Source organism: Aspergillus thermomutatus (genome assembly GCF_002237265.1).
Source record: "Aspergillus thermomutatus strain HMR AF 39 chromosome Unknown NODE_58, whole genome shotgun sequence".
Taxonomy (NCBI): domain Eukaryota; kingdom Fungi; phylum Ascomycota; class Eurotiomycetes; order Eurotiales; family Aspergillaceae; genus Aspergillus; species Aspergillus thermomutatus.
The window spans coordinates 68,427-94,920 of record NW_020798107.1 but is presented as its reverse complement, the minus strand read 5'-3'; the positions used below and the strand labels follow the sequence as shown (position 1 = coordinate 94,920).

General features: G+C 51.2%; 8 protein-coding genes across 8 annotated transcripts; 4 read left to right on the top strand and 4 right to left on the bottom strand.

Moving 5' to 3' along the window:
• Window positions 1–56: 56 nt before the first annotated feature.
• On the top strand, window positions 57–2,933 carry CDV56_107919 (chloride channel protein; the record flags this gene model as incomplete). The annotated part of the gene is made up of 7 exons (XM_026761538.1): window positions 57–534; window positions 594–661; window positions 712–1,053; window positions 1,126–1,203; window positions 1,260–1,585; window positions 1,635–1,989; window positions 2,040–2,933. 7 exons carry the CDS (start codon window positions 57–59, stop codon window positions 2,931–2,933), a joined length of 2,541 nt encoding a protein of 846 aa, XP_026615764.1.
• Window positions 2,934–4,608: 1,675 nt separating this feature from the next.
• Window positions 4,609–6,118, top strand: CDV56_107817 (tyrosine--tRNA ligase TYS1; the record flags this gene model as incomplete). Its single annotated transcript, XM_026761436.1, has 7 exons — window positions 4,609–4,729; window positions 4,798–4,836; window positions 4,891–5,283; window positions 5,332–5,396; window positions 5,448–5,514; window positions 5,565–5,806; window positions 5,870–6,118. 7 exons carry the CDS (start codon window positions 4,609–4,611, stop codon window positions 6,116–6,118), a joined length of 1,176 nt encoding a protein of 391 aa, XP_026615763.1.
• Window positions 6,119–6,397: 279 nt separating this feature from the next.
• On the bottom strand, window positions 6,398–6,748 carry CDV56_107790 (uncharacterized protein; the record flags this gene model as incomplete). Its single annotated transcript, XM_026761409.1, has 1 exon — window positions 6,398–6,748. The coding sequence occupies one exon, from the start codon at window positions 6,746–6,748 to the stop codon at window positions 6,398–6,400; it is 351 nt and encodes a 116-aa protein (XP_026615762.1).
• A 2,041-nt stretch (window positions 6,749–8,789) lies between these two features.
• CDV56_107557 (pyridoxamine-phosphate oxidase PDX3) lies at window positions 8,790–12,744 on the bottom strand (the record flags this gene model as incomplete). Its single annotated transcript, XM_026761176.1, has 4 exons — window positions 8,790–9,324; window positions 9,396–10,172; window positions 11,676–12,651; window positions 12,714–12,744. The coding sequence occupies 4 exons, from the start codon at window positions 12,742–12,744 to the stop codon at window positions 8,790–8,792; spliced, it is 2,319 nt and encodes a 772-aa protein (XP_026615761.1).
• A 948-nt stretch (window positions 12,745–13,692) lies between these two features.
• On the bottom strand, window positions 13,693–17,511 carry CDV56_107345 (pentatricopeptide repeat protein; the record flags this gene model as incomplete). The annotated part of the gene is made up of 1 exon (XM_026760964.1): window positions 13,693–17,511. The coding sequence occupies one exon, from the start codon at window positions 17,509–17,511 to the stop codon at window positions 13,693–13,695; it is 3,819 nt and encodes a 1,272-aa protein (XP_026615760.1).
• Window positions 17,512–19,999: 2,488 nt separating this feature from the next.
• CDV56_107166 (sterol desaturase family protein) lies at window positions 20,000–21,046 on the top strand (the record flags this gene model as incomplete). The annotated part of the gene is made up of 1 exon (XM_026760785.1): window positions 20,000–21,046. The coding sequence occupies one exon, from the start codon at window positions 20,000–20,002 to the stop codon at window positions 21,044–21,046; it is 1,047 nt and encodes a 348-aa protein (XP_026615759.1).
• An 801-nt stretch (window positions 21,047–21,847) lies between these two features.
• On the top strand, window positions 21,848–23,355 carry erg8 (phosphomevalonate kinase; the record flags this gene model as incomplete). The annotated part of the gene is made up of 2 exons (XM_026760687.1): window positions 21,848–22,197; window positions 22,251–23,355. The coding sequence occupies 2 exons, from the start codon at window positions 21,848–21,850 to the stop codon at window positions 23,353–23,355; spliced, it is 1,455 nt and encodes a 484-aa protein (XP_026615758.1).
• A 753-nt stretch (window positions 23,356–24,108) lies between these two features.
• On the bottom strand, window positions 24,109–25,944 carry CDV56_106938 (putative MFS monosaccharide transporter; the record flags this gene model as incomplete). The annotated part of the gene is made up of 4 exons (XM_026760557.1): window positions 24,109–25,036; window positions 25,089–25,629; window positions 25,689–25,796; window positions 25,848–25,944. The coding sequence occupies 4 exons, from the start codon at window positions 25,942–25,944 to the stop codon at window positions 24,109–24,111; spliced, it is 1,674 nt and encodes a 557-aa protein (XP_026615757.1).
• Window positions 25,945–26,494: the final 550 nt, after the last annotated feature.

The following is a 26,494-nucleotide window of genomic DNA, read 5'->3' as shown; positions in this document are numbered from 1 at the left end:
CTCCCCAGCATCACGTCCACCTCGACTATGCTCCTACCACAAAAAGGAACCGTGGTATGAGCTCGATGCCTGCCTCGTCAACCACTCCCCGCTCACCCTCAGTCCTGTCTGAGCGTCGGAATTGTAGGTTATCAGGCTTATCTGTCACCTCGCCTGTCGACCCTAGCCCGCCCGACGACAATGGCCAGCCGAACGCGATTACGGATGAGATCAGGAAAATAAAGCGATATGAGGATTTCACAACGATTGATTGGGTCCAGGATGCTATTCAGGAACAAGCGCGACGGAGAGCGAAGCGACGAGATGGGTCTGGGTTCTGGGATCAGGAAGGCACCTTTGGTTGGAGGCGCAAAGTGAGCGAGTCTTATGACGCTGGGCAAGCTTGGCTCGTCATTACAATCGTTGGTGCCGCTATCGGATTGATCTCAGCTGTATTGAACATCATCACCGAGTGGCTGTCGGATATCAAATTGGGTCATTGTACGACTGCATTTTACCTCAATGAGCAGTTCTGCTGCTGGGGTGCTGAAGGAGGTATGTCATATCGCGTATGTTCTGCGCATGATCGTGGAGTTAACGTGTCTCTCTACCAGGCTGCCCCGAATGGAAGCCATGGACTTCCTTTTGGCTTATCAACTACTTTGTATACTTCTTCTTCGCGGTATATCGAACCTTACCTGTCCGTCCGGATCAATCGCTGAGAAAGTATAGACTTTGTTCGCATTTATCGCCGCCACTCTGGTTAAAGTATTCGCTCCTTACGCTGCAGGGTCCGGTATATCAGAAATTAAATGCATTATTGCCGGGTTCGTGATGAAAGGCTTCTTAGGTGCCTGGACACTATTGATCAAGTCCATCGCGCTTCCATTGGCCATCGCATCTGGTCTTTCAGTGGGAAAAGAAGGACCCAGTGTGCACTTTGCCGTCTGTACAGGAAATGTTATCTCGCGCTTTTTCAGCAAATATAAGCTGAACGCGTCGAAAACGAGAGAAGTCCTGACGGCAACGGCTGCGGCTGGTGTGGCAGTGGCATTTGGGAGTCCAATTGGTGGGGTACTATTCTCTTTAGAGGTTGGCGATCTTGAGGCTCATTTATCAGGAAGTATGCTGATAACCTGGATGCAGGAAATGGCATCTTACTTTCCACTCAAGACTCTTTGGCGAAGTTATTTCTGCGCTTTGGTCGCAACTAGTGTGTTGGCGGTACGGACGTGAGGTCCTGTCTCTGGCTGCTCTTCAGCCGCTAATCCAAGCCACAGATGATGAATCCCTTCAGGACCGGACAACTCGTCATGTTTCAGGTGCAGTATGACCGCACGTGGCATTTTTTCGAACTAATATTCTTCGTTCTTCTCGGGATATTCGGTGGTCTGTACGGCGCCTTTGTGATCAAATGGAATCTGCGAGTCCAGGCATTCAGGAAGAAATATCTTTCGCAATATCCCATCGTCGAATCGGTTGTCTTAGCGGGCTTGACTGCGTTCATTTGTTATCCGAACATGTTCTTGAAGATCAACATGACCGAGATGATGGAGATTCTGTTCCGTGAATGCGAAGGAGGGCACGATTATCACGGACTTTGCGAGTAAGCCGTTTAGCTGACCACTAAAGAAGATAACTGCTAATGATTCTAGGTCCAAGAACCGATGGACTACGGTTGCATCCCTAGTGATTGCTACTATTTTACGAGTTCTTTTGGTCGTCATATCTTACGGTTGTAAAGTGCCGGCCGGCATTTTCGTCCCGTCGATGGCCATTGGAGCGTCCTTTGGTCGCTTGGTAGGGATTCTTGTCCAAGCCTTGCACGAAGCTTTCCCGAATTCCGCCTTTTTTGCCTCTTGTCGACCAGATGTTCCATGCATCACTCCTGGGACATATGCGTTCTTGGGCGCTGGGGCCGCTCTGAGTGGTATTATGCACCTCACAATATCCGTAGTGGTCATTATGTTTGAACTTACCGGGGCCCTTACTTACATTCTACCCACCATGGTGAGTCAATCATGCTGTGGTGCATTTGTCAAAGAGACTAACATCGGCAGATTGTGGTGGGAGTCACCAAAGCCGTTAGTGATCGCTTTGGAAGCGGGGGAATCGCAGATCGAATGATCTGGTCCAACGGCTTCCCGTTCCTGGACAATAAAGAAGAGCATGTCTTCAATGTGCCTGTCTCCCAGGCCATGACGCCTGATCCTGTCTCTCTTCCTGCGGCCGACTTCCCTGTGCGCGAAGCGGAGCATCTTTTGAACGACAACAAATTCCAGGGGTTCCCCGTCGTGGAGGATCGTTCAAGTAAGGTTCTGGTCGGTTACATCGGCCGCACTGAACTCCGATACGCGATTGATCGGGCAAGGTCGGAGAGTATGTTGGCTCCTAATGCCCGGTGTGTATTCACCAAAGAAGCCGCCGAAGCCGCAGTGGCGCGCAAGGCATCTGTCTCGAGAAATCATTTGGTGCCCAGCACCTTTGATGCGATTCAAACTAGTTTAGGGGCACCTTTCGTGGATTTCAGCAGATATGTTGACCACACACCGCTAACTGTGCATCCCCGCCTGGCACTCGAGACTGTCATGGAGATTTTCAAGAAGATGGGACCGCGAGTGATCCTGGTTGAGCATCGTGGTCGGGTCACGGGACTTGTCACTGTCAAGGATTGCCTGAAATATCAGTTCAAGGTGGAGGCCGAGGAGCAAGCTCTCGCATCAACGCATACTGCGGCGGACCTTCCACTTGGAGCTCATCTTAACGGGCGCCAGAGCGATAGTCTGGAAGAGCGGGTATGGCGCTTTCTGCAACGTCTGGGCTCGATGTTGCCACAGTGGTCGCGCCTTAATCGAGACCACAGGCCAGTGACTTTAGACAACCGGGAGCCAAACAGGGTCCTGAGCGGAACTGAGGATGAAGATGCTTTTGTGGAATTGACGGAGAGACATTGACGTATATGATACCTTTCCATGTACTATATCACCTAAAACAGACTATAGGATGAGGCATCCTAAGTAATAGCTTCATTGTACTTGGCACTCAGTTTCTTTTCTTACATGCATGCAGTCCAGTGCTCAGACATGTTTGCTTAGATGCATAAGGCTCATGAATCTCTCATTCCAACCAAAATACACCCACCACCCATCATCCCAGCTCCCAACCACCACAGCCCACTCACCTTCTCCCGAAAGACAATCATACCCAGCAACGCAGTGATGAGGAAGTTGGCCGACGTGTTAGTGATGGACACCTTGACCGTGGAGGGGGCCGCGGTCAACGCTCTCGTAAAGAGCGCCCACATGATGATGTTACACAGGACATTGAGTCCCAAACAAACCTTTGCAAAGTCAAACACTTTCTTCAAAATACAGGAAAGTTAGGGAGACATACACCTCGGACCACCAGTTCAAGGAAGGTATTTTGATCCCCTGCGCCGAAGAGATGCAAGATACTCCTGGCGAAGGCGGTGGTTTGCTCGTCGGTTGTTCTGGCATTGCAATTTAGCGAATGATCTCAATCAAACCCATGTCTCTTCCCTAGGGAGACTCGTAGACATACAGTTTGGCGAAAAGGCCATTGAGGGCTGCGAATGCGCCGCTGGCTAATGCCAGGATGATCCAGCGGGATTGAATGGGTGATTGTGTCATGATCCCGGCTTCTTATCCGTGATGAAATAATTGGAGCTTATCTTCCAGAAGAAACTTATTGTATTTGAACCGACGTTCAGTTCTTTTCACTTGCAGAGATGAGGAAAGTAGATGTTGATGTTGATGGCCCTGAATGCGTACACTCACGTGACAGGGGTGATTACCTGAACATTTAGCATCTAGGTATGGCATCGGGGAGAGAGCTACATGACAAATAGGAATATTTGGATTGTATCTGATATAATTTCAACCAGAGGCAGGTCTGATGAGAAGCAGCTTGTCAGAAACCAAGCCCTGAGGCTCACAGACACCGTACGGCGCTATGGAGCGGTGTTGAACGCTCACGGCTCTATTTTAAGCGATTGACATGCTCATAAGCCAAGACGAATTTTGTCCAAGATAATCCTGCTGCCACATGTGCACAGAGACGAAGGAAGTATCCAAGTACTGGGTCTTGGTGACCATCTATCTATAGACCGAGTCTCGAGCTCTATCTAGGTTGGAGGTTGATACAGTAAGGGATTGAAAAGCCAGCAAAATCGGAGCATTCCGAGCATTCCGACGAATGACAGATGGCAGGACAAACGAGAAACGCGTTCTCGGAGCTGATATCATTCTTGTGTCCAAATGCATGCGGATTCCGTCAGCATACAGCCGTCAAGGCGCCTTCATCCGTCCATCTCATCTCTGATTCGGCGGGTATGGCTGTTACAGTGATAGGCCAAGGCCATTGTTCAAAGGCTGTTGCCCAATGTCCTTGAAGAAAGGGATCCGTTCTGACCAATCATGGTGTTGGATTACTGGCTGACCGCCTTGCACCATGTGCGATTACTCCGGGCGGAAAAACTTCCGGTCCGGTGATGGCGGGGATTTTTGTATTTATCCATGGATATACGAACTGACTCATCTAAGCAGAGCGCACTATATAGGGACCGCGGTTTCCGTCAGCAAGTTTTTGAAGGCATATTCTTCGCGGACCATGGCAGAAATGAACGCAGCTGAAAGGTTCTCCCTCATTAAGGAGAACCTTCAAGAGATTCTCAACCCGGATATCATTGAGGGCATTCTCGCTGAGGGGCGCAACCCAAAGATCTACTGGGGTATTTGCACAAACTTTTTTTCATGTGACAGCTGGGCAGTTGCTGACATCTTCTTTTTCAATTGACAGGAACGAGTCCCACGGGCAAACCTCACTGCGGATACTTTGGTACGACGCCGTTGCAATGCGATTAAAAGCCCACGGCTAACCCCCGCATTTTAGTGCCCGCCGTCAAGATCGCACAGTTTCTGGCTGCCGGTTGCGATGTGACGATCCTGATTGCTGATATCCATGGTTTCCTCGATAACCTGAAGGCGCCGATTGAGCTTGTTGAATACCGGGCGAAATACTATGAGTACACAATTAGAGCGATGCTCCAGGCTGTGGGCGTCTCGACGGAGAAATTGCGCTTCGTCCTCGGCAGCTCTTACCAGAAGAGCCCCGAATATGTGATGGATGTGTACAAACTGTGCTCTCTGGTTTCGGAGCACGACGCGAAGAAGGCTGGTGCTGAAGTCGTCAAGCAATCCAACAACAGCCCCCTCAGTGGTCTCCTCTACCCCATCCTTCAGGTGCTGGATGAGCAGCACCTCGATTGCGATGTCCAGTTTGGAGGTGCGCTTCCTCAGCTATCACAATCTGCGCAGAGGCTAATTTGAGTAGGAGTTGACCAGCGCAAATTGTTCGCGGCATCCACCGAATGGCAGCCCAAGCTGGGTTACAGAAAGGTCAGCACAACATTGTCGTATGGCTCATGTTCTATGCTCACATACTCCTAGCGCGCACATCTGCTGAACCCCATGGTTCCTGGACTTACCGGTGGTAAGATGAGCTCGAGTGAAGAAGGTACTGTCGATTCTCCATACGCCTACGAGCAGCTTACTGAGTTTCGATAGACAGCAAGATTGATCTTCTCGAGGCCGCGGACACTGTCAAAAAGAAGATCCGCAAGGCCCAGGCTGCTCCCAAGGAAATTGAAAACAACGGTGTTCTGTCATTTGCAGAATTTGTCCTGCTTCCTGCTTCCGCCCTGAAGACTGGCCGCCCAGAATTTCGCGTCAGCCGCGAGAGAGACGGCCTGGAGCCTCTCGTCTACAACGACATCAAACAGATGCAGGAAGATTATAAGAACGATATTGTATGTACAAGGAACAAACTTTCGGCGCAAAGGTCATTTGGTCTGATGCTTACTTCTTTACAGTTGACACCACAATTACTCAAGCCCGCTGTGGCGGACGCTCTTGCTGAGCTTATGGCCCCTATCATCGCCGCTTTCGAGGCCTCGAAAGAATGGCAGGAGATCACATTGAAAGCATACCCCCCACCAGAAAAGAAGAAGAAGGAAAAGAAGCAAAAGGAAAAGGGAACCCGCTACCCCGGGGCCAAGCCTGGTGAGCCAACCGAGCTCCCTCTTCGGGAAGTCGGAATTCAGGAACCCTTAACGCAGTAGATTCAATAGAGCTAGATACCTTGAATGACATGATGCATATTTCTACTAAACTACTGCTGCAATCCGCAGATCCTCACCACCTTTCAGGTTGAGAACCGCATTCATTTTTCGTGGTCAGTATGACCCTACGCCATTGCTCGCAGGCGGGAAATAAATAATGTCATGCCCTAGGACATGCTACCAAAAATGTCGTGGCCTACTGCAGGTAGGTGCCTGTATGGGAATTGGTAAGAAGCTGCGTTGCTATCTATGCTATCATCTCAGTAGATATGGGGATGCTTAGGTCATCCCGGTCGCTAAAACCATGAGTGGATGGTAGCGGGAGCAATACGGAAGCAGTAGGGCATGACATTGACGAAGGGTGTCCGCGTCTTCAATGTCCCGCTCGGTTATCTTGTTGCCGTTGACGAGGTAATCGGGGTGTTTGGTGTATAGCCATTTGATGAACTGCAGTTCCCAAGAGCGACGGTCACGGTGCCACTTCGTCTGCTTCTCAGCAAATGAGCTCAGGGCGTCCTCAAGTTCTTTCAGGTGCAGTTCTAGGAGTTCAAGCGGAGCATCAAAGGCGGAGGAGGTGGTGCTGGGTGTAAGAGGAGCAAATCCATGTTGTCTTAAATGATATCCTCCCATTGCAGTGTGATACGCTGCTAAGCATGGTTTCTTAGGATTAGATAGAGTGTCTGAATCCATATCAAAATTATGCAGAGTGAAAGCCATGCATTAGAATGACCTCTCTTTTTGCTGGTCCTAGATGTAGGATCATACTCATGAACCTTAATAAATCTAGTCAGGCAGTGTGTATTATCTGGCCTCAGTGGGCCTAGCTTCATAAGTATTACTGCATGGATCTTACCCTGAGAGCCTTCTAGTAGGAGATTTACATCTGCTTTTAGCTAGTCATATATCTTAGAGTATCCAACTTTAAGAGTAAGACTAGGCTATATTCCATCATCTAGGATAATGAAACAATCTAGTATTTTTAAACTATAATCTTAGTACATGCTGATATAACAGGAAGAATGTAGGCGACATACCTCCCGGAAAAGTGGCCACTGAACCCTTTCAAGGTAATGCCAGGGTGAGGACTTAATGATTCGGGGCCGATGTACCCTTATAGCTCCATCCTGACTAGCCAATCATTAAACTAACTAAAGCTGCTTCCATGTATCCATGTTAGCATTTCGACGTGAAGAGTTTGAGTGAAAGAATTGTAACAATGGCTTTCATTGCCGGTCTTATTGTTGAACTTATCGTCTCTGTGGCGGGGATCAAAATAGACAAGAGACCGTGATATCAGTCGTCCCCCGTTGTTGGCAAAATTGAACCAGATCCCGTTCTTTTTTGGGTTGAAACGGGGGCGGAGGTAAACCTCCTGATAGGCATTAGAAGACAACACGCGGCCTTTCGTCATCGTAGCGCCCATGCTGCGGGTCATACCCGCCTTGATCAAGGGTATGGGGCATGGTTTCCATGCGGGCGTCTCGTCCGGCGTGTCGAAGTCTAGTTTTGATGGCAAGAGGCGTTCCACTAGGAAGAGATCTGGGAGGAAACGGACCAGGTTAACAGCGGGGGTGGCATCTTCCTTTTCTTCATCAGGATCTTCGTCATCGCTTGCAGGTTTTTTGTCGTCGTTTTTCAACCCTTGTTATCCGATGCCCGAGAGAACAGGAATTGGATTGTTGTATCGTGATATCGAGCGGTACGCAAAGATATCCAATTCCTTCTTGTCATTTACACGCTGCCTTAGTGAACTGGACAGTCCCTATTTCCTTCTCAAGCTGTACGCCTCTTGACGGCACCTAAAGCCAATATTTGCTGGCAGGGACGCCGTCTTCGTGTCGAGTATGCCATGAGAGCAGCTTGGGCTTGTGGTATCCTGGGTAGTGCATCGCTGAACGGGTCATTTGGGTCGTTGCGGTTCTTGTTCCTTCTCATGAAGTGGTAGCAGGACTCGGAGCCACAGGGCCACGACTGGAAGTAGCAGGGCTTGGAGCAACCGGCGAAGACACGACAACCGTGGGTTCTCTTACGCGGGGTTCAGCAAGCAACAGGAGGTTCAACAGGCTCTTCATCATCAACTTTGTCGTCATTGAGGGGTGCAACCAGGAGCACCCTTCAAGGGAGGACCATCCTCTGCGATGGCCAGGAGACCACCAGCTTAAAGAATAGTACTACTTCAGTCAGCAATGTAGACTCAATAATTGCGCGACAGTAACATACATGTCATCAGAACTATCCCAAGCCCCCTTCTTCCCAAGATGATATCAGCACCGTGCTGCCTTATTCCGCAGGCAGTCAGAGCAAGACGCGGAGAATAGGGCACGACCTGGCCACTCTAGCAAAACAACACACTGCCGAAAGGTGCCTGCTTTGCCCAAGCAAGACTCACATGCGTCAACAAGGACAACTCCTCGTTGATAGAGGATAGTTGCAGATTAGTGAACAGACGTTCTGACCAACTTGACTGATTCGGAACCATCTTTACCATATGCCCACTCTAGCTCCCGCACTGGGTCCAGCAACTGGATGCATGAGCTCTCTGTCTTAGTCAAGTCTTGGCATTCTGGTTCTCTCAGCCTTTGATAACGCTATTCAGACAATGCACCCCCTTCATGGGGAATATCACATCCATACAATACGTGTTCCTCGTCAACCTTTCCGCATCCTGCTCTTACTGGCCGTTGCGTCGCTTGATTGTCTTGGCTTTTTGGGATATGAGGACATCAGAGAGGCGGTAGGAGGCATCCTTGGCGTCGCATTTCAGGGATTTATGTCCTTTGCCTCGGCACAGAATACACAGGCCCCCCTCTTTGGTCAGGGGACGTTGTATCTTTTTGGCCTGGCCAATTTCCAGACTTTTTCCCATCCCTTTCACCGGGGTGGTGAAAATGATGACATAAGTGCCTGTGCCTCTTCCAGACTCAGACCGTAACTTTTCCCGGATTTCGTACGCCGGGATCGCGGACTCATTTGCGGCCTTGAACTTAGTAGTGATCGCCGCCTGCACTTCCACATCCCTTGCCGTTGGGCCTGCATCCAGTACGTAGACGTATGGTCCCGAGTTCCCTGGGTCACCGAACTTGGCGACCTGAACCGGGATCGTGCTGCCCTTGTACTTAAACGTGCACTTCTCAATCCTTTTGAGGTCCTTATCGCGGTTTGTGGGGTGTCGTAAATGATTGCGATAAAAGACGACGCTGATGTCACTATTCTGACACAGACTAAAGCCTCCATTGCAGAGTGTCTGTTTGGAGTGCTCTTTTTAAGAGCCACCCACAGAGCAGTTCCTTGGGAGGTCAATGCTGTTTTCTCGGTCTCTGACATCCTTGCGTTGAAAGAGGCCGTTGCTGCCGAACCTGGGGTCGTGAGGGGTTCCGAACTTGTCTTGCTCTTCTTTGGGGTCCTAGGGCCTAGCTCTGCGTCCTGGCCAATGGGCTGAATCCTCTGCTTCCCAGCTGGTCCCTCACCCGAGTTGCTAGCCTCGTCCTTGCTCTCGCTGTCGGTAGTACTAGGTGGATCTTGATCCAGAGGAGTCGTCAGATCAGGTCCGTCGATGTCCATGTGGCCAACACACTGCACAGCATCAATTGCACCGCGACGATCGGGGATGGATAACGACATGACGAGATATGTTCGCTCACTGAGAGGGAGGGCACTGTCAACACTGTCAACACTGTCAACACGGCGAGCAGCACGGGCGGCAGCAAGGGCACCCTCAGCCACAAGTGCTCCTGCTGCTGCAGCACCCACACCAGGCACTGGGAGCGGGTCAAGAAGACTTCCACTTTGAGTTTGAAGGAGCATTATTAACGGGTGCATTAAAAGCAACGTGTGTGAAAACCTCTTCGAAGACCCTGGATGCCGGAGGTCGACAGTCATCATTCGCATTGGCGGAATGTCATCACCAATCAGCGCGCCCTTGTCGTCGGAGCAGTCCACAGGGTCCCCCATGTCTCGACGCAGACACAGCATGCGCATGATTACTGGCAAGGCCCAGTACGCGTCTCGCGGGGCTTCACGCAACGCGCGGGGGGAATTATGGAGGTATTTATACCTATAGGACAGACGCTAATAGGAAACGCTCGGTTATCTGTTTATCAGAGAAGCAGAATCGCAGCGAAGCTTGTTCGCCTTCTCAGCCTTTCGTCGCATGCCCATCGTCGAGGATGTCAATTGAAACGGGCGACGAATTCCCTCTTGTTGTGGGATGATGAGACAACCTGCCTAGGAACTAATTCAGTCAAGGGCTTTTCCCTCACAGCTAACCCGAGATCAGTTCTATCGGCAGGCACACATCTAATCAGATGTATGAAGTACCAGACTGCTCTCTTTTCAATGCGTGCACCCGAGCCTGCAGCCGTCATTGATGCGCAGTAGACTGCCAGGAGAAACGGTCCATGACGGAGGACAGTTCTTGGGAAGCAAATGGTCGACAACAACGACATCAGAAAAGGAATGTCGTCTTTCTAGCACCTGAGCCATGTGACTCGAAGCATCCAAGAGCTCTCAGCCATAAAAATGCACACTCAACTGTTGCGGTAACTTTTCAATCGGTCGAACCTTTCGACGATTCCACTCCCTGTGGAACTTGGCCTCAGGAGAGGATGCCGCGGATCGGCTCTTTTTTTGGCGGGGAAACTCGGTGTCCAGCTGGGGTTCTGTTGCTTCGAACCCTGGGGCGAAGATGGTAGTGGAACAAGTGCGGAAAGTCTTAGGGCTGGCTGGATTCCTTAATGATTCCTTAGGATGGACAACTCTCAGGGCATGAGATCTGTTTTCCAGGACTACACCGGTCCTAAGCCCTGGGTCTTAGAAATGGCTTCCAGGACCTCCTCTGCCTTGCCGCTCCAAAGGTTCTCAATGAGTGTATAGAGCAGCTGCAAGGCCTCTCCCCTTCCTTGACGGTATTTCAGATTGTACCCCTGACTTCTGATTATAATTAGACGCTCTTCAAGCGGAATATAATCCCCAATAATGCTCTTCAAGTAATTTTGGGATGTTCGCCGAATCGGATCAGTTATCTGTTGAATTGGAGCGTCTGAAATTGAAGCTGTCGGAAGCTGTTCAGTCAAAGCAGTCAAGAGTACATTCAATTCCGTCCACACGTCCGTATTTCTTCAGCTGGCGGAATGACTTCACTCCCAGCTCGGGTCACACCCTGCGCTTCTTCAATCTCAGGGTGTCGGTCTTAGAAGGAGAGAGGTTGGTTTTAGCAAAGACTATCAGCAAGGGGGATAGCGGGGTTTATATGCCATGGCCCATGGCTTTTGCTGGTGAATGGCTTGGGCTTTTGGCGGTTGAAGTGAATGACTCAGTTGAGTTTCATGAAAGGAGCAGGTTAGTGATGATAGTAAGCAGACAATAAACCCCTTCACTCCAGTCACTGTTCACTGAAGCTGAAAGGATCTTTGCCTGGTATTCATTATTAAGTCTTAAGAATAGGTATTAGATTCACTTAGCCTTGATATCAATGGTCTATTGTAAGGTCTATGGCGAAAGTCGTTGAATCTGCCATTTGAACGACGAATCGTCGTCCAACTCCTTCACTCTCACATACCGGAAGCGATCATGCAACCGACTGCGTCGGCCTTGCCAAAACTCCACCGACTCAGGTACCAGTCGCACACCACCCCAGAATGGTGGAAGAGGGATCTTCTCTACCCCCGCAAACCGCGCCTCCATCTCCTGTACCCGCTGCTCAAGCAGAGCCCTCCCGTCATCGATGTCCGTCTCGTCAATGTCGGCCGGGATCTCAGGACATTTAGACGTGTACGTCGAGCCCTGACGCTGCGCCGCGGCCGCAACGCTTTTCCGCCGCCGGTCAATCAGTGTATCGGGCTCCGCCGACCAGAGCACCTTACTCTGCCAGCTCGCCCACGCACCGATCTGACTTCCCCGTTCTCGAGTATACCAATACAACTCGCTCTCCTCGCGGCTGAGTGGCTCCACCATCCCCTCAATACGAACTTGGCGCTCCAGCGCTGACCAGCAGAAGGTCAACGCAGCCCACCGATTGCCCCCCTGCAGGCCTTGGAGAAGACTCTCGTCCTCGCCGGGCCGGGGCATCGCACCAGGGAAATCACCGCCATCCGCATGCACACCAAACACCTGCCGCCCTTTGCCCTCTCGGCTGCCCCAGTTACTGTACACCACCCAGCCCCGCTCATCCAGTTCCTTGAGGTAGACAACGCGCGCGCTGACCCGCCCAGAAGGCAGCGATGCCGTGGCCAATGTACATGTTTCTGGAGCCGAGGACGGCGACAGCCGCGGGTCGCGGAACCAGGTGTGGAATTGATGCAGCGGGTTGGACGGATGCATCTGGGAGATTGTCAGGGGCGGGTTGCTCACGAATTGGTGTGCACGGGCCGGGTGAGAGACGATCTGGCTCTCGATCGTGGAGTCGGGGGTCGAGACATCTGAGCGAAGTTGCTCGGCGAGATGCGAGGGGACATTGGGGGCGGGTGAGGAGGGATCCTTGGTCTCGGTGGCTGAGACTTTGAGGTCGGGGGTTGCTTGGATGTCGCCGGGCGCGACTCGACGGGTGTTAGGAATAGCTCATTCCATTCTTTGAAGTAGGAGATGTCAGAAAACGTACAGATCAGCTTCTTCGGCCGTCTCGAGTCCATTGCGTGCTCGTCAGCTGTTGGATTCCCCGAACTCATACTGCGAAAGTACCACGTTTGGTTATGACTGCAACGGCTCCTTGCCAGAAGAATGCGTAGAGGACACTGAGCGCGTAAGCACACACGATGAGTAAGCATAGACCGTGTAGCTGCGTGAGCTTAGCGAGAGGTGATGGACTTTGAAGAGTGATAGCGAGGATTCTACGGAGTAAAAGTCGGGGAATTGCGAGTCATCAGCCATCATGCGGGGGTCGACAACGGAAATCTACGGCCGGGATTTATTGGGCTTAGGAGTAATCAACAACATGCAACAACGCGAGGGACACTTTCCGAGTCGGCTGATCAATGTCGACTGATCGATCAATCGCGATCGCATAATTGACCAAAGATTCTCCAAATGCGTTCAGCCGCTGGGGAATTCGAATCGTACAAATCGCAGCCCGATGATGTCATCATCACCAGATCTAAGATTGGGCACGGCGAGGTATCTACAATATGTATGCTGCGATTTTGATTCGTATTTCGTGTGAATTCTAACCTGGTTGTCTTTTGAACAGCGGGTAGATGCTCAGGATAAGGAGTAGAGAGTGGTCTATCAAGACAACGGAAATATGGAAAAAGAAGAAGAAAAAAAATCAGAACCAATGTGGTATGGTATACACGCAACATAATGAATCCCAGTTTTGACCAACGCCTCGCCACTCGCTGAATACATATCACAGTGTAAACGATTCTTGAAACAAAGTAATCATGTATCAGAAAAAATTGATGTTGCCTTCCCGAATGCCTGTGCGAAGGCCATCGGGCTGGAAATAGCCAGAAGACAGGGAATCCAGCCCTGGCAACTTAGGCGCGATACATTAGAACAAGTACTTTTGATTTTGTCAAACGAAGGTTCCAAGCTGGTTGAAACGAAGAAGGGAAGGCAACATCATCGGATGAAGACCCTGTTTAGAGAGCAGCAACTGGTGCACCACCTCCAACCAGGTCCAGAATCTTGCTGGCAACAGCAGTAGGATAGCCACGAGACAGCATCTCCTGGACAACACGAGAAGCTCCCTCGCGGTCTTCAGATGCCAAAAATGCACGAGTCATGGCCTCATAGGTGCTGGGCTCCCGTTTGTCTAAGCCAACGCTGTCATAGACCACCTTGGCCTTGCCGACGTTGCCCTCAGCGGCCCACCCGTGAATAAGAGTGTTAGCAATGTAGGCAGTCATCTCCACACGGCGATCGGCCATATCCTTGACTATGGCTTCAGTCCGAGCAACCTGATGATTGGCCACCATGGCCTCCAGCAGAGCCTGGTAGAGGCATGGCTGTAGGCGCACCTTGCGGTTTGATACAACGGACTGAAAAATGTCCAGGGCAGCATCAATATCGTGCATCACGCATCCCTTGGCGTGGATGAGGGATGCATAGTGTACGGCTTCGGGCTGCTGTCCGGAGATCTTGATAGTTTCCAGCACCTTCTCAGCAGCAGTCATGTCCACGGGCTCCAGGGACGCATAGGCGTCAATGAGTAGTTTGTACGTGTGCATGGTGGGCTGGATGTTGCGACTTTGCATGCGCTGGTAGTAGGCCAGCACCTTGCTGCGGTCGCGCTTGGTATTGAGGAAGTACTGGATCATAGAGTTGTAAGGAGCGGGTCGCGGCTTGTAGTTGGGCATCGACTCCATCTCCTCGAACATCTCCTCGGCAAACCGCTCATCACTGACACGGCAGAGAGCATTGACGATCGTTCCGTACGTGACACTGGTTGGGCGGACGCCGTTGGCCCGCATCTCGGCGAAATACAGAAGGCAGTCGTCGATCCGGCGGGCCTTACCAAGTTTGCCAATAAGTGCATTATACAGAAACGACGTCGGCTCAACCCCTTCGGCGACAGCACGATGGAAGATCTTCAGAGCCTCGGTGGCTTCATCAAAGGTCTTGGTGGATTCCTTGAGGGTAGTGATGTAGAGGCCAAATGTATTCGCCGACGGTGCCGAACCCAGCTCCAGGAGCTCGCTGTGGTACTTGGCAGCAAGGCTGCGGTCTCCGAGAGTCAAACAGGAGGCAACCATGGCATCGAGGATGGAAATCCAGCCATACTTGACGGCATGATACTGAGGCAGCAGAGGAACATCACGACGGGCCATGCTTAGGATCTCCTGCACCAGGTCGGCACGGTTGACCTTCGTAGCCGCATTGATGAGCTTGGCGTAGGTGATATAGCGAGGATGGCGACCAATGCGACGCATGTTCCGAAGTCGAGTCAACGCCTCATTGAGATGCGACTCTGCGCGACCGCTAGTACTCTCTAACTCCTCGGCAATAATGGAAGACCCACGGAAGTCGGTAGCATAAGCATACGGATCGAAAGAGTCATCGCTAGACACGAGGGTCATAGACGACACTTCCGAAACAGGAGAGTGACGGCCGGAAAGGAAGGACGATGGGGAGGAGGTCATGCTAAGATGGTCCTGCCATCTCTTCACCATATCAGGTCGGCTGTTGAACAGCTTGGCGACAGCTTGATCGACCAGGCCAGTAGTCTGAGGATCCAATGGGAGTCTCGTGGCCAGAGCGATGTCAAGCATGTGGGCGAAGCGGATGGGATGAGCAACATCAAAGGCCATGGAGTTGTTGTTGAGAAGCATGCCAGCTTGAACCTGGAGGGCGAGCGTTAGGTCCCGAGCAGCAAGCTGAGAGATACCCATGGGTCCAAGGCTGGCAACAGCATGCTCAGAGAGGGGAGAGATGAGACCACCATTCTCAGTCATGGACCAGATGAGGTTCATGGCAGCCTGGGGGGAGAGGACAGCCGCAGTCTGCATGAGGACACGGCCGACAAGGTGAAGGCTTTCATTAATTTGTTCACGGATGGATTTCAGTAAAACGTTGTTGTTGGCAGAGGAGTTGCGAATCCGGGCGAACATATTGCGGGCTTCAAGAAGGGCTTCGTCGACCTGACCACTCTTTACCAAGGCGACCGTGTACATAGCCGTCGGCTGGACCATATCCGAAGTTGCGTGACCCGCGGTGCTTAGCATCAGCCACAGGGGTCGAGCCGCTGACACATTGCCTTGCCGCACATGCAACGCCAGCATCGCAATGGCGGGGCCCTGACGCAAAGTCGTGTCTGAGGGGAGACACTCGTACGCTTCGGAGGCGGTCTTGAGATCACCGGCATCCGCCGCAGTGACGCAAATGCGGGCCATGGCATGATCCAAAGCACCACCGCGCAGCTGCTCCTTGGCCTGCTCGAATGCCTTTGCATGTTCACCTGACTTGAGAGAGTACTGCACGAGGCCATCCTGAACAATTACGGATTCGACAGCTTCCTGGCGAACTTCACGGTTTTCAGCCACTTCATCGAACGAAGCACGGATTCGCTCAAGGAATCGCAAGGCATTTTCTTCCTTCCCAACGGAGAGATAAGCCCTGACCACAGCAGCGTACACCTGACCGTCCAAACGCTGAACAATGCTGAACGTGCCATTATCATCCGAAATTGCGAGATCTTTGTATTCGTTATAGCACTCAACGGCACTTGTCAGATCTCCAGTAGACGCAAAGGCATCGATCATTGATGGAAAGATAGACGCATGTGGCGTCACCTTATGCGACTCCATGTGGGCGTAGATACGGATCATATCCTCAACTTGGCCTTCTTTCGCACATGCTGTGATAAGATAGCGATACATATCGAGAGAGAAGACAAGATCTGCGTGACGAGCAGTTGCAGTGTTGAATAGTTTGACAGCAATAGCGAGAGAGTGATCCTCGGCGAGCAAATCGCGCTCCAACTGACTGGAGTGCAGCATAAACTTGCCAGGCTCTTCCATGCCTCCATAGCGAAGTCGTTCCTGCTCCAATGACTCCTTGACCTTGATTGTCTCATGAGAGCGGGTAACAAAAAGCTCGACCAGTGTGCGATAGGTGTCTTCGTCGGGAATTACCCTACGACGAAGCATGTCTGAGTAGACATCGAGTGCTTTGGGGATGGCATGAGACACGTCGGTGTGAAGGCGGACGGCAGATTCCAACAAGGCATTGTAAGCACCAACGGTCGGAGTGAGGCCATCTCTGAGCAGCGACTCGAAAGCGGTAGGGATCTCAGCGTACAATTTGCCCGAGGCTAATTGAACAATCTGGTCCGAAACAATTCGAGACTGCTCAGCAGTCGCATCGGAGACGGCGGCAACCTCCGGCGGTAGATCAGGAAATGCCTCAGTACCCTCATCCTTTCCTTCCGATGCCTCCTCAGCCTGTGCCTGTTCCTCCTGGATCTGGATTTCCCGTGCTACGGCCTCCTCGACTTGAGCGCTGATTTCGGCATTGGCTGAGGCCTTGGTGACGCGTGGCGAGTCGCGCAGACCGGGGTGAGAGTCCGTAGCCTTCTCCTCCGCCTTCAACTTTGCTGCTTCTTCATCCCCGGTCGGCTTCCAGCCAATCCGTCTCTTGAATTGAAACTGTTTCCAGTCACTGTCATCGCCAGTCTGCTGAGCGTGCTGCCACGCCGCGTAGTATGCCGCTAACCCAAAGTCTCCGGACCCAGAACCACCCTGGCTGGCCTTGGCACCAGCACCCGACGAACTTGATGGCTGGAAGACATTTTGTAATTGACTCGTCCGAGTGAATTTGGCGGGCTGACTGGCAAGTTGATTGAAGGTTGTCGACGACGCGTACGAAGACTGCGACGCCGCAACTACCGACTGAGCATAGCCATGAGTGAAGGCTTTGGTGAAACTCTGACGCGCGAGGTGAGTGAACGGCTTGAACACCATTTATCTTGCGGGAGACCTCTTCAGAGGGAAGAGGCGATGCTGTACAGGGATTAGTCACACTCAGTCAATTATTTTCCCGCCGGGTACCGAATCAAATCATGCATACCTTGCAATCAAAATAGTAGAAATGATGCAGGTTCATTTGACGACTTGAGGCCGCCAAAAGAACGCGCGAATTAAAGGTGAGAGGGACCTCAAATGGCAAGGAGAAGAACTGGACAACTTATGGTGAAAAATGTGAAAGCCTGATCCCCAGAGGAGTTGGATCGATATTTGAGAAGAGACGAAAATGATCTGTATCAAGGACTAATCCACAAAGGGGTTAGTGCAGATCCAGGTGGACTAAACTCTTTGGGGCACAATGCTCTTTATGGGGCAAAGAGTCCAGTGCTCAGTGTCCACTGTCCACAAGTCCACAAAGGATTCCACAAGCCTTAGGATCTATTAACGGCAGGGAATTGAAGAGGAAGATTGCCTGGCTCGAATAATATGAAAGAATGTGGTGAGGGAGATTGGGAGAGAAAATCGATGATGACACCTGGCAGATTGCGTCCTGATATCAGATCCTGGAAAAAACTAAGGGGAAAATGCACGTAGGATCACAGTAAACGTCAGCGGAGGAAGCCTTCGAGAAACTATCCAAAATCATTGCCTAAGGTTTGCACTTTTTTGCACTTTTCTACGATGAGATGATCAGGTGGTCGTACTTGTCCCCGGGTCAAGGGACACATTGTCCAATCGAAGAGGCAAGAGAGTCAATTCCCACTGGGGCTGTAGGGAAAAGCAGGAGGGATTTTTCTCCTGTCCCTGATCTTTGGTGGATTGCGGGACCTGTCTGGCTGTTTTGAGTCTTTGACAGGGGCGCAGCAACCGTGAGTCACCCGTTGTTCCGGCTTATTTTCTTGACGTCGCTTGGTGTCTCCGTACGGAGTTTGGCCCATTTACCCCGACTGGGCCGATCCAACAGGGATGCCGGACGTCCGATAAGCCGAATCCCCGATTTATATCCGGTGCTGGCCTGAGGCAGTCAGTCAGTGGTTGAAAGCTGTTCACAACGACTGTTCATCACTGTCAGTGTCTACGTATCCATGATACTCTTCTGTTCTGCAACCTTGACAAACACAGGAGATTCGAGAGTTCGAGTGTGCTTGGGAACGACTGACACCCGGTGTTTCACTGCAGTACGATGCATGATACTGCCACATGCTTGCCACAGTGCTTTTCGATGGCATCGCTTGTTTGGGCTACTTATGTTGATTCCAATCTTGCATGAATTTCCTTTTCCATCCAGGAGCCTAGCATATATTTCCACATATGCTGCAACTTGCACGGCGGATTGATGCTCAATCGTATGATGTGCCTGACAGATGAGGCAGAGCCCGTTGTCCATTAACGGTCCAACCGAGGACAGACGTCATACTTAGTCTTGATATCAATTTCCACGCCGTTCTAATACTCATGCTCGTTCCATATGGCAGAGTCTGAGCTTGTGAAAATAGCGAGTTCAGACAGAGGCGTGGCTGTCTCTCAAGCGAGCAATGTAGCATAACACCAGACGCAAGACAACAGCATACTGCTTGCCAGTGACTGGCCAGAATGGGTTGCGACCAGAAAGAGGATGGAAATATTCAGCTCTTTATCCATGTGAAACTGCTAGTCTAGAGAGTGCTTAGACATCTTGTCGAAGACTCGAAATGTAGCTACATAACGACCAAGATCATGTGAGTTGAGAGATACTAGTCCCAATTAGGCATGCAATGCGAAGGGGATCCCAAACTTGAAGTCTTCATGGAGGTACATCTGGTTATCACGGACCGACAGTATTTCCGGTAATGGAAAAGCGCTTGTTGGGGAAGTCTAACCAAGAACGATTTCGTGATGGTCGATCTACACGATATCACATCGTTAACGCATAAGGGCCTCATAAGGAGCCCTGAAAACCCCGCAATTTGCAATGCAATGATGGTGAGACCGAGACATGATCACATTTTACAACTATCATCCACAAGAGAAAGTATATCTACTGATCGTGTCAAGAGCAGAAACATTTCGAACATGGAGATCCATCAAACAACTTGTGTCTAGAGGGCCGAGGTCTCTTAGTGCGGGGAAGAGCTCCCCAATGAACGCTAAGGACAAGCCAAAATTGACATCATGCGCCTGTCGCGTGTGGTTCGGCAAGATTCCAGTGATCCCAAAAAGCCAAAGGTTGCGAGCTCCAGCCCCTGTTCGTTGAGATGCGAGGATCTACACAAGCGTCACTAGTAGAGCCACTGTGCTGGTTTCTTATATCGGGGTCCCCCAGACCTCCACATGAATAGATCTACTAATTCACATGCCGAGGGCATCCACATTGATCTTCTGGACTTCAGGCCATGGCGCCACAGGAGTTGAACATAAAATAGAGGCCATTCCCCGGCCAACCCCCTTGTTGGATGAAGTACCACCTACAAGCAGACAATAGAGAGGCCACGAGCGAGAGGCCAACATGGCAACCGCAACGCGCAATCCTAACGACTCGATGAAGTCCTCATGGCGCACTCATAAGGACCAGTGGACTGTGTTCCATTGGTTCTATGAGGTGCTTGGCATACATCCTACTGCCCTTGACCAAGACGTTCCGGTACACACCAAAGATGAAAAGGTGCCTTATATGACAGAATGGCAAACTCACCGCTGGGTCCTCGCTCACGCCCTAATACCGTTCACCATTCACTGGGCCTTTGTTACCTACACAGGCCGCAACATAACCCCGATCGCCGCCTTCATTCTCTACAGCGCGGCGTTCAAGGCGAATGCCATTCATGAGTTGCACATCCTCCGCCGCCTCGGCCACAGACTCGGGTTTCTCGACGGCGACAAGCATGAAAGAGACGGAGTACCTGATGTCGGTGTCGCAAAAGTCGTTCACTCGCTTGTCTCGACATCCACATTCCGTCCGATGTTCACAGTCTTCCTGAGCTATCGGACCGCCCTACCACCCTCTTCGATTAACTGGGTCTGGCTACCGCTCGAGATTGGTCTTTACGGCATCGTTCTGGACTTTTGGTTCTACTGGTACCACCGGCTCATGCATGATGTCGGCAGCCTCTGGAAATACCACCGCACGCATCACCTCACCAAGCACCCGAATCCGCTTCTGACGCTTTATGCGGATAGTGAGCAGGAGTTCTTCGACATTGCCGGCATTCCTTTGATGACCTTTTTCAGCCTCAAGCTCATGGGCTTCCCTATGGGCTTCTATGAGTGGTGGTTTTGCCACCAGTATGTCGTCTTTGCAGAACTTGCCGGGCACAGCGGACTTCGCCTTCACACATTTCCACCATCGACGCTGACTTGGTTTTTGAGGCTCTTCAATGCTGAGTTGGTCATTGAGGATCACGATCTCCACCACCGCCAGGGCTGGAAGAAGAGTCATAACTATGGCAAACAGACACGCCTCTGGGACCGCATTTTTGGCACGTGCCATGAGCGGATCGAAAGCGCACCAGAGAATGTCGACTACAACAACAAGATTTCGATGCCGCTGTGGTGAGCGTTGGACTCACGGAGGGCACTTCCTTCTCTCTATGAACTCAAGACTTTGTTTTCTCGTTGGACAGCATCTGGTTTATGCTTAGCACCTTCTGTAGATCCATTATTATACAAAGGAAGGAGGCGTCGGGTGGTTAAATGCTTGGAAACCGGCGTCGCCCTGCAGGGGACTAAACTGTCGACGCGTCTTTGACGTTCTAGACTTTCTGTTTATGACGTTAACGCATGTAATGAATAATAATCCTTCTGACCTATGCATATCACTTGATCGAATACATGTCCGTAACATCAGCCACAACTAGCCACATCTCGAACTAGCCACATCCAATTATGGAAGCAGCAAAACATTGAATAACGCCAGGCAGAGATGAGAATGACGAATATCTCAAAAGCATATTCTGTTCATACTAACCCTCAGGAACAGGTCATATACTTCAGTGTCGTGTCTAATTTCACTAACTTGTCCTGTGATCGTTGTTGAAATTATTTGCTTTATCTGGCCCCCGAAGCAGCCAGGCGGGGCTTACTGAGATCTGCCCCTCACAATTTGGAGCGCTTCATTGAATTGTCAAGTCATTGTTTGATCACACACTGCAAAAAGCTTCGTATCAGACAGGTATGCCCAATTCGATATTCTGGCTCGTATATGTGTGCTGGAAACAATCGGCTTGCTTACAGAAATGCTGACGCCGCGTTCCCTCAGCTCCCAGTGATCCCTTGATCCCTAACCGCCGACTTCAACACCTTGATTTAACTACCTCCTTAATTCTCCAACTGTGACATCGAATTCCTGGCTTCCTCCATGTCGTCTCTTCCATCTGCGATAACGGCCTTGTCCGCTCCGGGCAAGGTCCTCCTCACTGGGGGTTATCTGGTCCTGGACCGCAGCTACACTGGGACTGTATTCGCCCTCGATGCCAGAATCCATGTCATTGTCCAACAATTGAGAAGGAACCATCGGCAGGAGCCCACGTCGGGTTCCGCTCAGGGCCAGTCAGACGCAACTCAGGCAGATGGCAATGTTCATGGAGCCAAGGATGAAGCAGACACTATTGTCGTACACTCCCCACAGTTCGTGGATGCGGTATGGGAGTATAGCATACAAAGATGCGATAACGGTGGAGGGGTCCAAGTGAAACAGAGAAATGACGGGTGGGCAATAATATTGTAGTACCAGCAAGTGCTCAGAGGCTGATCCATTCCAGGCCACGCAACCCATTTGTCGAGACCTCTTTGAACTACGCGTTGACTTACATCAGCTATGTGGCGGACTCGAAAGATTTCGGTTCACTATCGATTACTATTCTCGCCGACAACGATTACTACTCCGAGACGGCCTTCTCCAAAGCTTCGGGGCTCCAGTCGTCGAGCAGATTCGTGAATTTCGGTGTTCGCCTCCAGGAGGCACACAAGACGGGTTTGGGCTCTTCAGCGGCCTTGGTCACTGCCTTGGTGTCTTCTCTCGTCATCCACCGTACTATGCAGCCCGACGACGTCGGCCCAGGCCGCGACAAACTTCACAATCTGGCCCAGGCGGCCCACTGTGCTGCGCAGGGGAAAGTCGGCTCCGGCTTCGATGTTGCAGCTGCCATTTACGGCTCATGTCTCTACAGACGCTTCTCCCCCTCGATCCTCGAATCAATTGGCGACGTTGGTTCTCCTGACTTTGAAGAGCGGTTGTTTTCGATCGTGGAAGATGCCGATCCTAAGCATCCTTGGGACACCGAATGTCTGGATTTTGGCATGAAGCTTCCCCGGGGAATGCAAATGGTCTTGTGTGACGTTGAGTGTGGCTCGCAGACTCCTTCCATGGTCAAGAAGGTTTTGGAGTGGAGAAAACAGAATCAGAAGGATGCCGATATGCTCTGGGCTGCTCTCCAATCGAACAACGAAAGACTTCGCCTAGAACTCAGACGCTTGGCACAGAGCCCGGACGAGCATAGCCTCAGTGACTTTGAAAATGTCCGCACCTACATTCAGCGCTCACGAAACCATATCCGTACCATGACTCAAAAGTCCGATGTCCCAATCGAGCCACTCGTCCAAACAGAACTACTTGATGCCTTGTCTGAGCTTGAAGGTGTCATTGGCGGTGTGGTTCCAGGAGCAGGTGGCTACGACGCCATTGCGCTGCTCATTCAAGACAATCCGGAAGTGATCGACAGATTAAATGCCTTCTTTGAGACATGGGAGAGCAAAGTGGAGGATGATTTTGGTGGCAAGATTGGGAAAGTCAGACTTCTCGGCGTCCGCCATGGATCGGAGGGAGTAAAGAACGAGATGCTCGACCAATACGGTGGCTGGCTGTAGGGTTGGGGGTTCAACAACACGTGCAGCAGCCGCGAAGCAGCTCATTTACTCAACCACTGCGTGCTTTGGCTCGTCTATTCAGTCTGAGAGAAACGCAGTGTTATTCCCACTTGTTGAGATCATGGCTGATGTACGCAATCTAAGCCGCAAGCCCTCTGCATCCCGCCTTGAAAAATGACTCCAAGATCGGCTTTATGCGTTTGATTACTCCTTTCTCACTTTTAACGTTAATGATGGATGATGATGTTATGACCAATAACATAGCATGAGCGTGATCACGATAGTATTACACAAGCATCGGCAAAGATTTCAATCCAATATCTCATATCATTTCCTGGGCATCCTGATAATAGGACTCAATTGGCAGGCCATGTCAGAAGAGCGAGAGCGGCACAGTTAGCAGTCTGAGACCCATAAGGTATCTTGACGGGAAAGCGCAGTGCTTTGTATAGTCTATACTCTTGTGTAGTAGCAGCAAACTGCATGGTTTACAGAAAGCCAACATGGAGATCTCAACGGCAAGGAATTCTTATCACTACTGACTCCCTATTCTGACAGGAGCAGGATATCATCCCGCAACCGAGTCCTTCATTCTCAGCACTGATATGAGCTGTTTAATATATGCTCAACATGCTGTCAGTACGCCTCAAGGGCCACCCCAAAGTGACAGAACGCCGAATTCATCGTCTATAAATCATTAATCATGTCATTCAAAGAGCAAAGACCAGACCAGACCAGACCAGACCAGCCAGTTCATAGCTGAGTAGGTTGAAAAGACGCAAATTCCGCCGTCGCCGCCGGATCCGCCTCCAAAACCCTCTCCTCAACCTTCTCATTGTCATCCAGAATCCCATATTCCGCCGCCTTGGCCTCGATCTCCTCATCCGAAAGCCGCGGCAGTTCCTTCGCAGCACGCACGTAGCTGATGTTCTCCACATGGCCCTTGGCGAAAATCAGATCGATTTCTTCGAGACTCCGGCCCGCGGTCTCGGGGTAGAAGATCCAGATTACGGGGATGAAGATGGCGTTCCAGGCCGCGAAGAAGAGGTACGTGCCCCAGCCGATGTGCTCGATCATCACGGGGGTGATCATGACGACGGTGAAGTTGAAGAGCCAGTTGTTGCAGGTTGAGATGGCGTTTGCCTTTGCGCGGGTTTTGAGGGGGGAGAGTTCGGCTGGGTAGAGCCAAGGGAGGGGGAGCCAGGTCGCGCCGAAGAAACTTGATGTGGAATCAGTAAAAATTTCGGAACTTTTAGGTTGGGAAAGGAGCTGGAGGGGGGGGTTGGTGGCATACCACATGTACAGGAAGAGACCGAAGACTGCACCCTTGGCTGTCTGCGAGTCGCCTGGGATCAGGCACGCGAAGACGATGATCATCGCTGCGCACTGGCCGAAACTTCCTCCGAGGAAGAGCTTGCGCCGGCCGATCTTTTCGATGAAGAACCAGGAGAATGTTGCGAAGATTGCGTAGCAGATCATGTTGACGCCGCCGATGAGCAGAGCGAAATCGTGTGATTGGCCGATTGAGTCTTCCAGGAGGACCGGCAGGTAGTAGATGACTGCATTACAGCCGGAGATCTGCTGGAAAACTTGCGAGGACGAGCCAACAATCATCCGGCGGAAGTGCTGCGATGGTCCTCCGGTGAAGAGGTCTCTGAATCTGGCCTTCTCGGCACCGGAACTGGGCCGCTTGTCAGCTATGAAAAATGCGGAGTGCGAAGAAGGGGGCGTACGCTCGGACCGAGTCCAGAATCAAATTCTTCTCCATCTGCGTATGACGATGACTGATCTCTGTACCTGCCAGCGCGGCCAGGACCTTCTCACCGTCCGCGATACGATCATGCGCAATCAAGTAGCGTGGCGACTCAGGGAGATACAGCATGCCCACGATGATCACGATGCCAAAAACAATCTGAAAGGCGATCGGGAAACGCCAGACCAGGTCCGGTGGCCCGTAGTGTGCGCCAAAGTCGATCCAGTAGGCGATCATGGTTCCAATAGCAATAATGCCGCCCTCGATGCAGATCAGCAGACCTCGATTGTGCGTCTTAGAGCATTCGGCCTGATACGTCGGGATGGTCGACGTATTCATTCCGTTGCCGATTCCCGTGATGACACGACCGAAGATAAACTGGAGCAGGGGAAGTGAGCCCGGGAACGACGTGACTTGGATGATGACTCCAACGATCATCACCGATGCGCCGTAGATGACCATTTTGCGGCGCCCGAGGATTTCGCCGAAGATCAAGGCGAAGATAGCGCCGAAGAGACAACCTATCAGCGGTGAACTGGGTTAGGTTCCGCGGTACATAGTGTCACAGACCAGTACTGACCGACTTCATAAACAGCTGTCACGGTCGCTTGCATGGTGTTGTCGTCTTTGGTTGCTGTAAAGACATTGTTAAACGCCGGGTCGGAGATGATGCCAGACATCACACCCTCTGCGATTGTCTCTGTCAGCATGGGCCAGTCAGCCAGCCTGCGTTACTTACGATCATATCCAAACAACAAGAACCCCATAGTCGCAATGGTTGATACAGTCCAGGACAGTTTCTGCCCGGACATACCAGCAAACGTGGGCGGCGCCATGGTGACAAATCGTTGGTCATTCGACTCAGGGATAGTGTAATTGAATTCAAACAAACAGTGAGTGCCTGCGCGAGGCAGACCCATAGAAATAGTCACATCTGGGCATGAACTATGAAGTCAGAGTGGACATTGTTCGCTTAGTCAAGGTGAGTAAGTCAACTCCATAGTGTTCTATACCGAGTTACCTCATGCGGTAATTGAAGAAAAGTAAGGTTACAGGTTTACCCAAGATCTGCATGCATTCTTTACCCATGGTTGTGGATCTGTGTCTTCAATTATTGGTCAATTCTTTCATTCTCTTTGTGACTTTTTTCCCCTCCTCTGTTGATCTCATCTTTGGCACACTTGCCGGTCATAAAATATCAGCTTGTGAGTGCAGGAGAGCTGAAGCAAATCATGACCCCTCGCATACTCTATCTAGCTCAAATGCTTCTGCTCAGCGTCCTCGAAGTGAGGCTGAGCAGAATGAGTCTTCAGTGCAACGGCAGTTCGGAGGTATCTCTCATGATGTATTAATGATGTCTTTTCCGAGGATTGGCACCTAATCTCC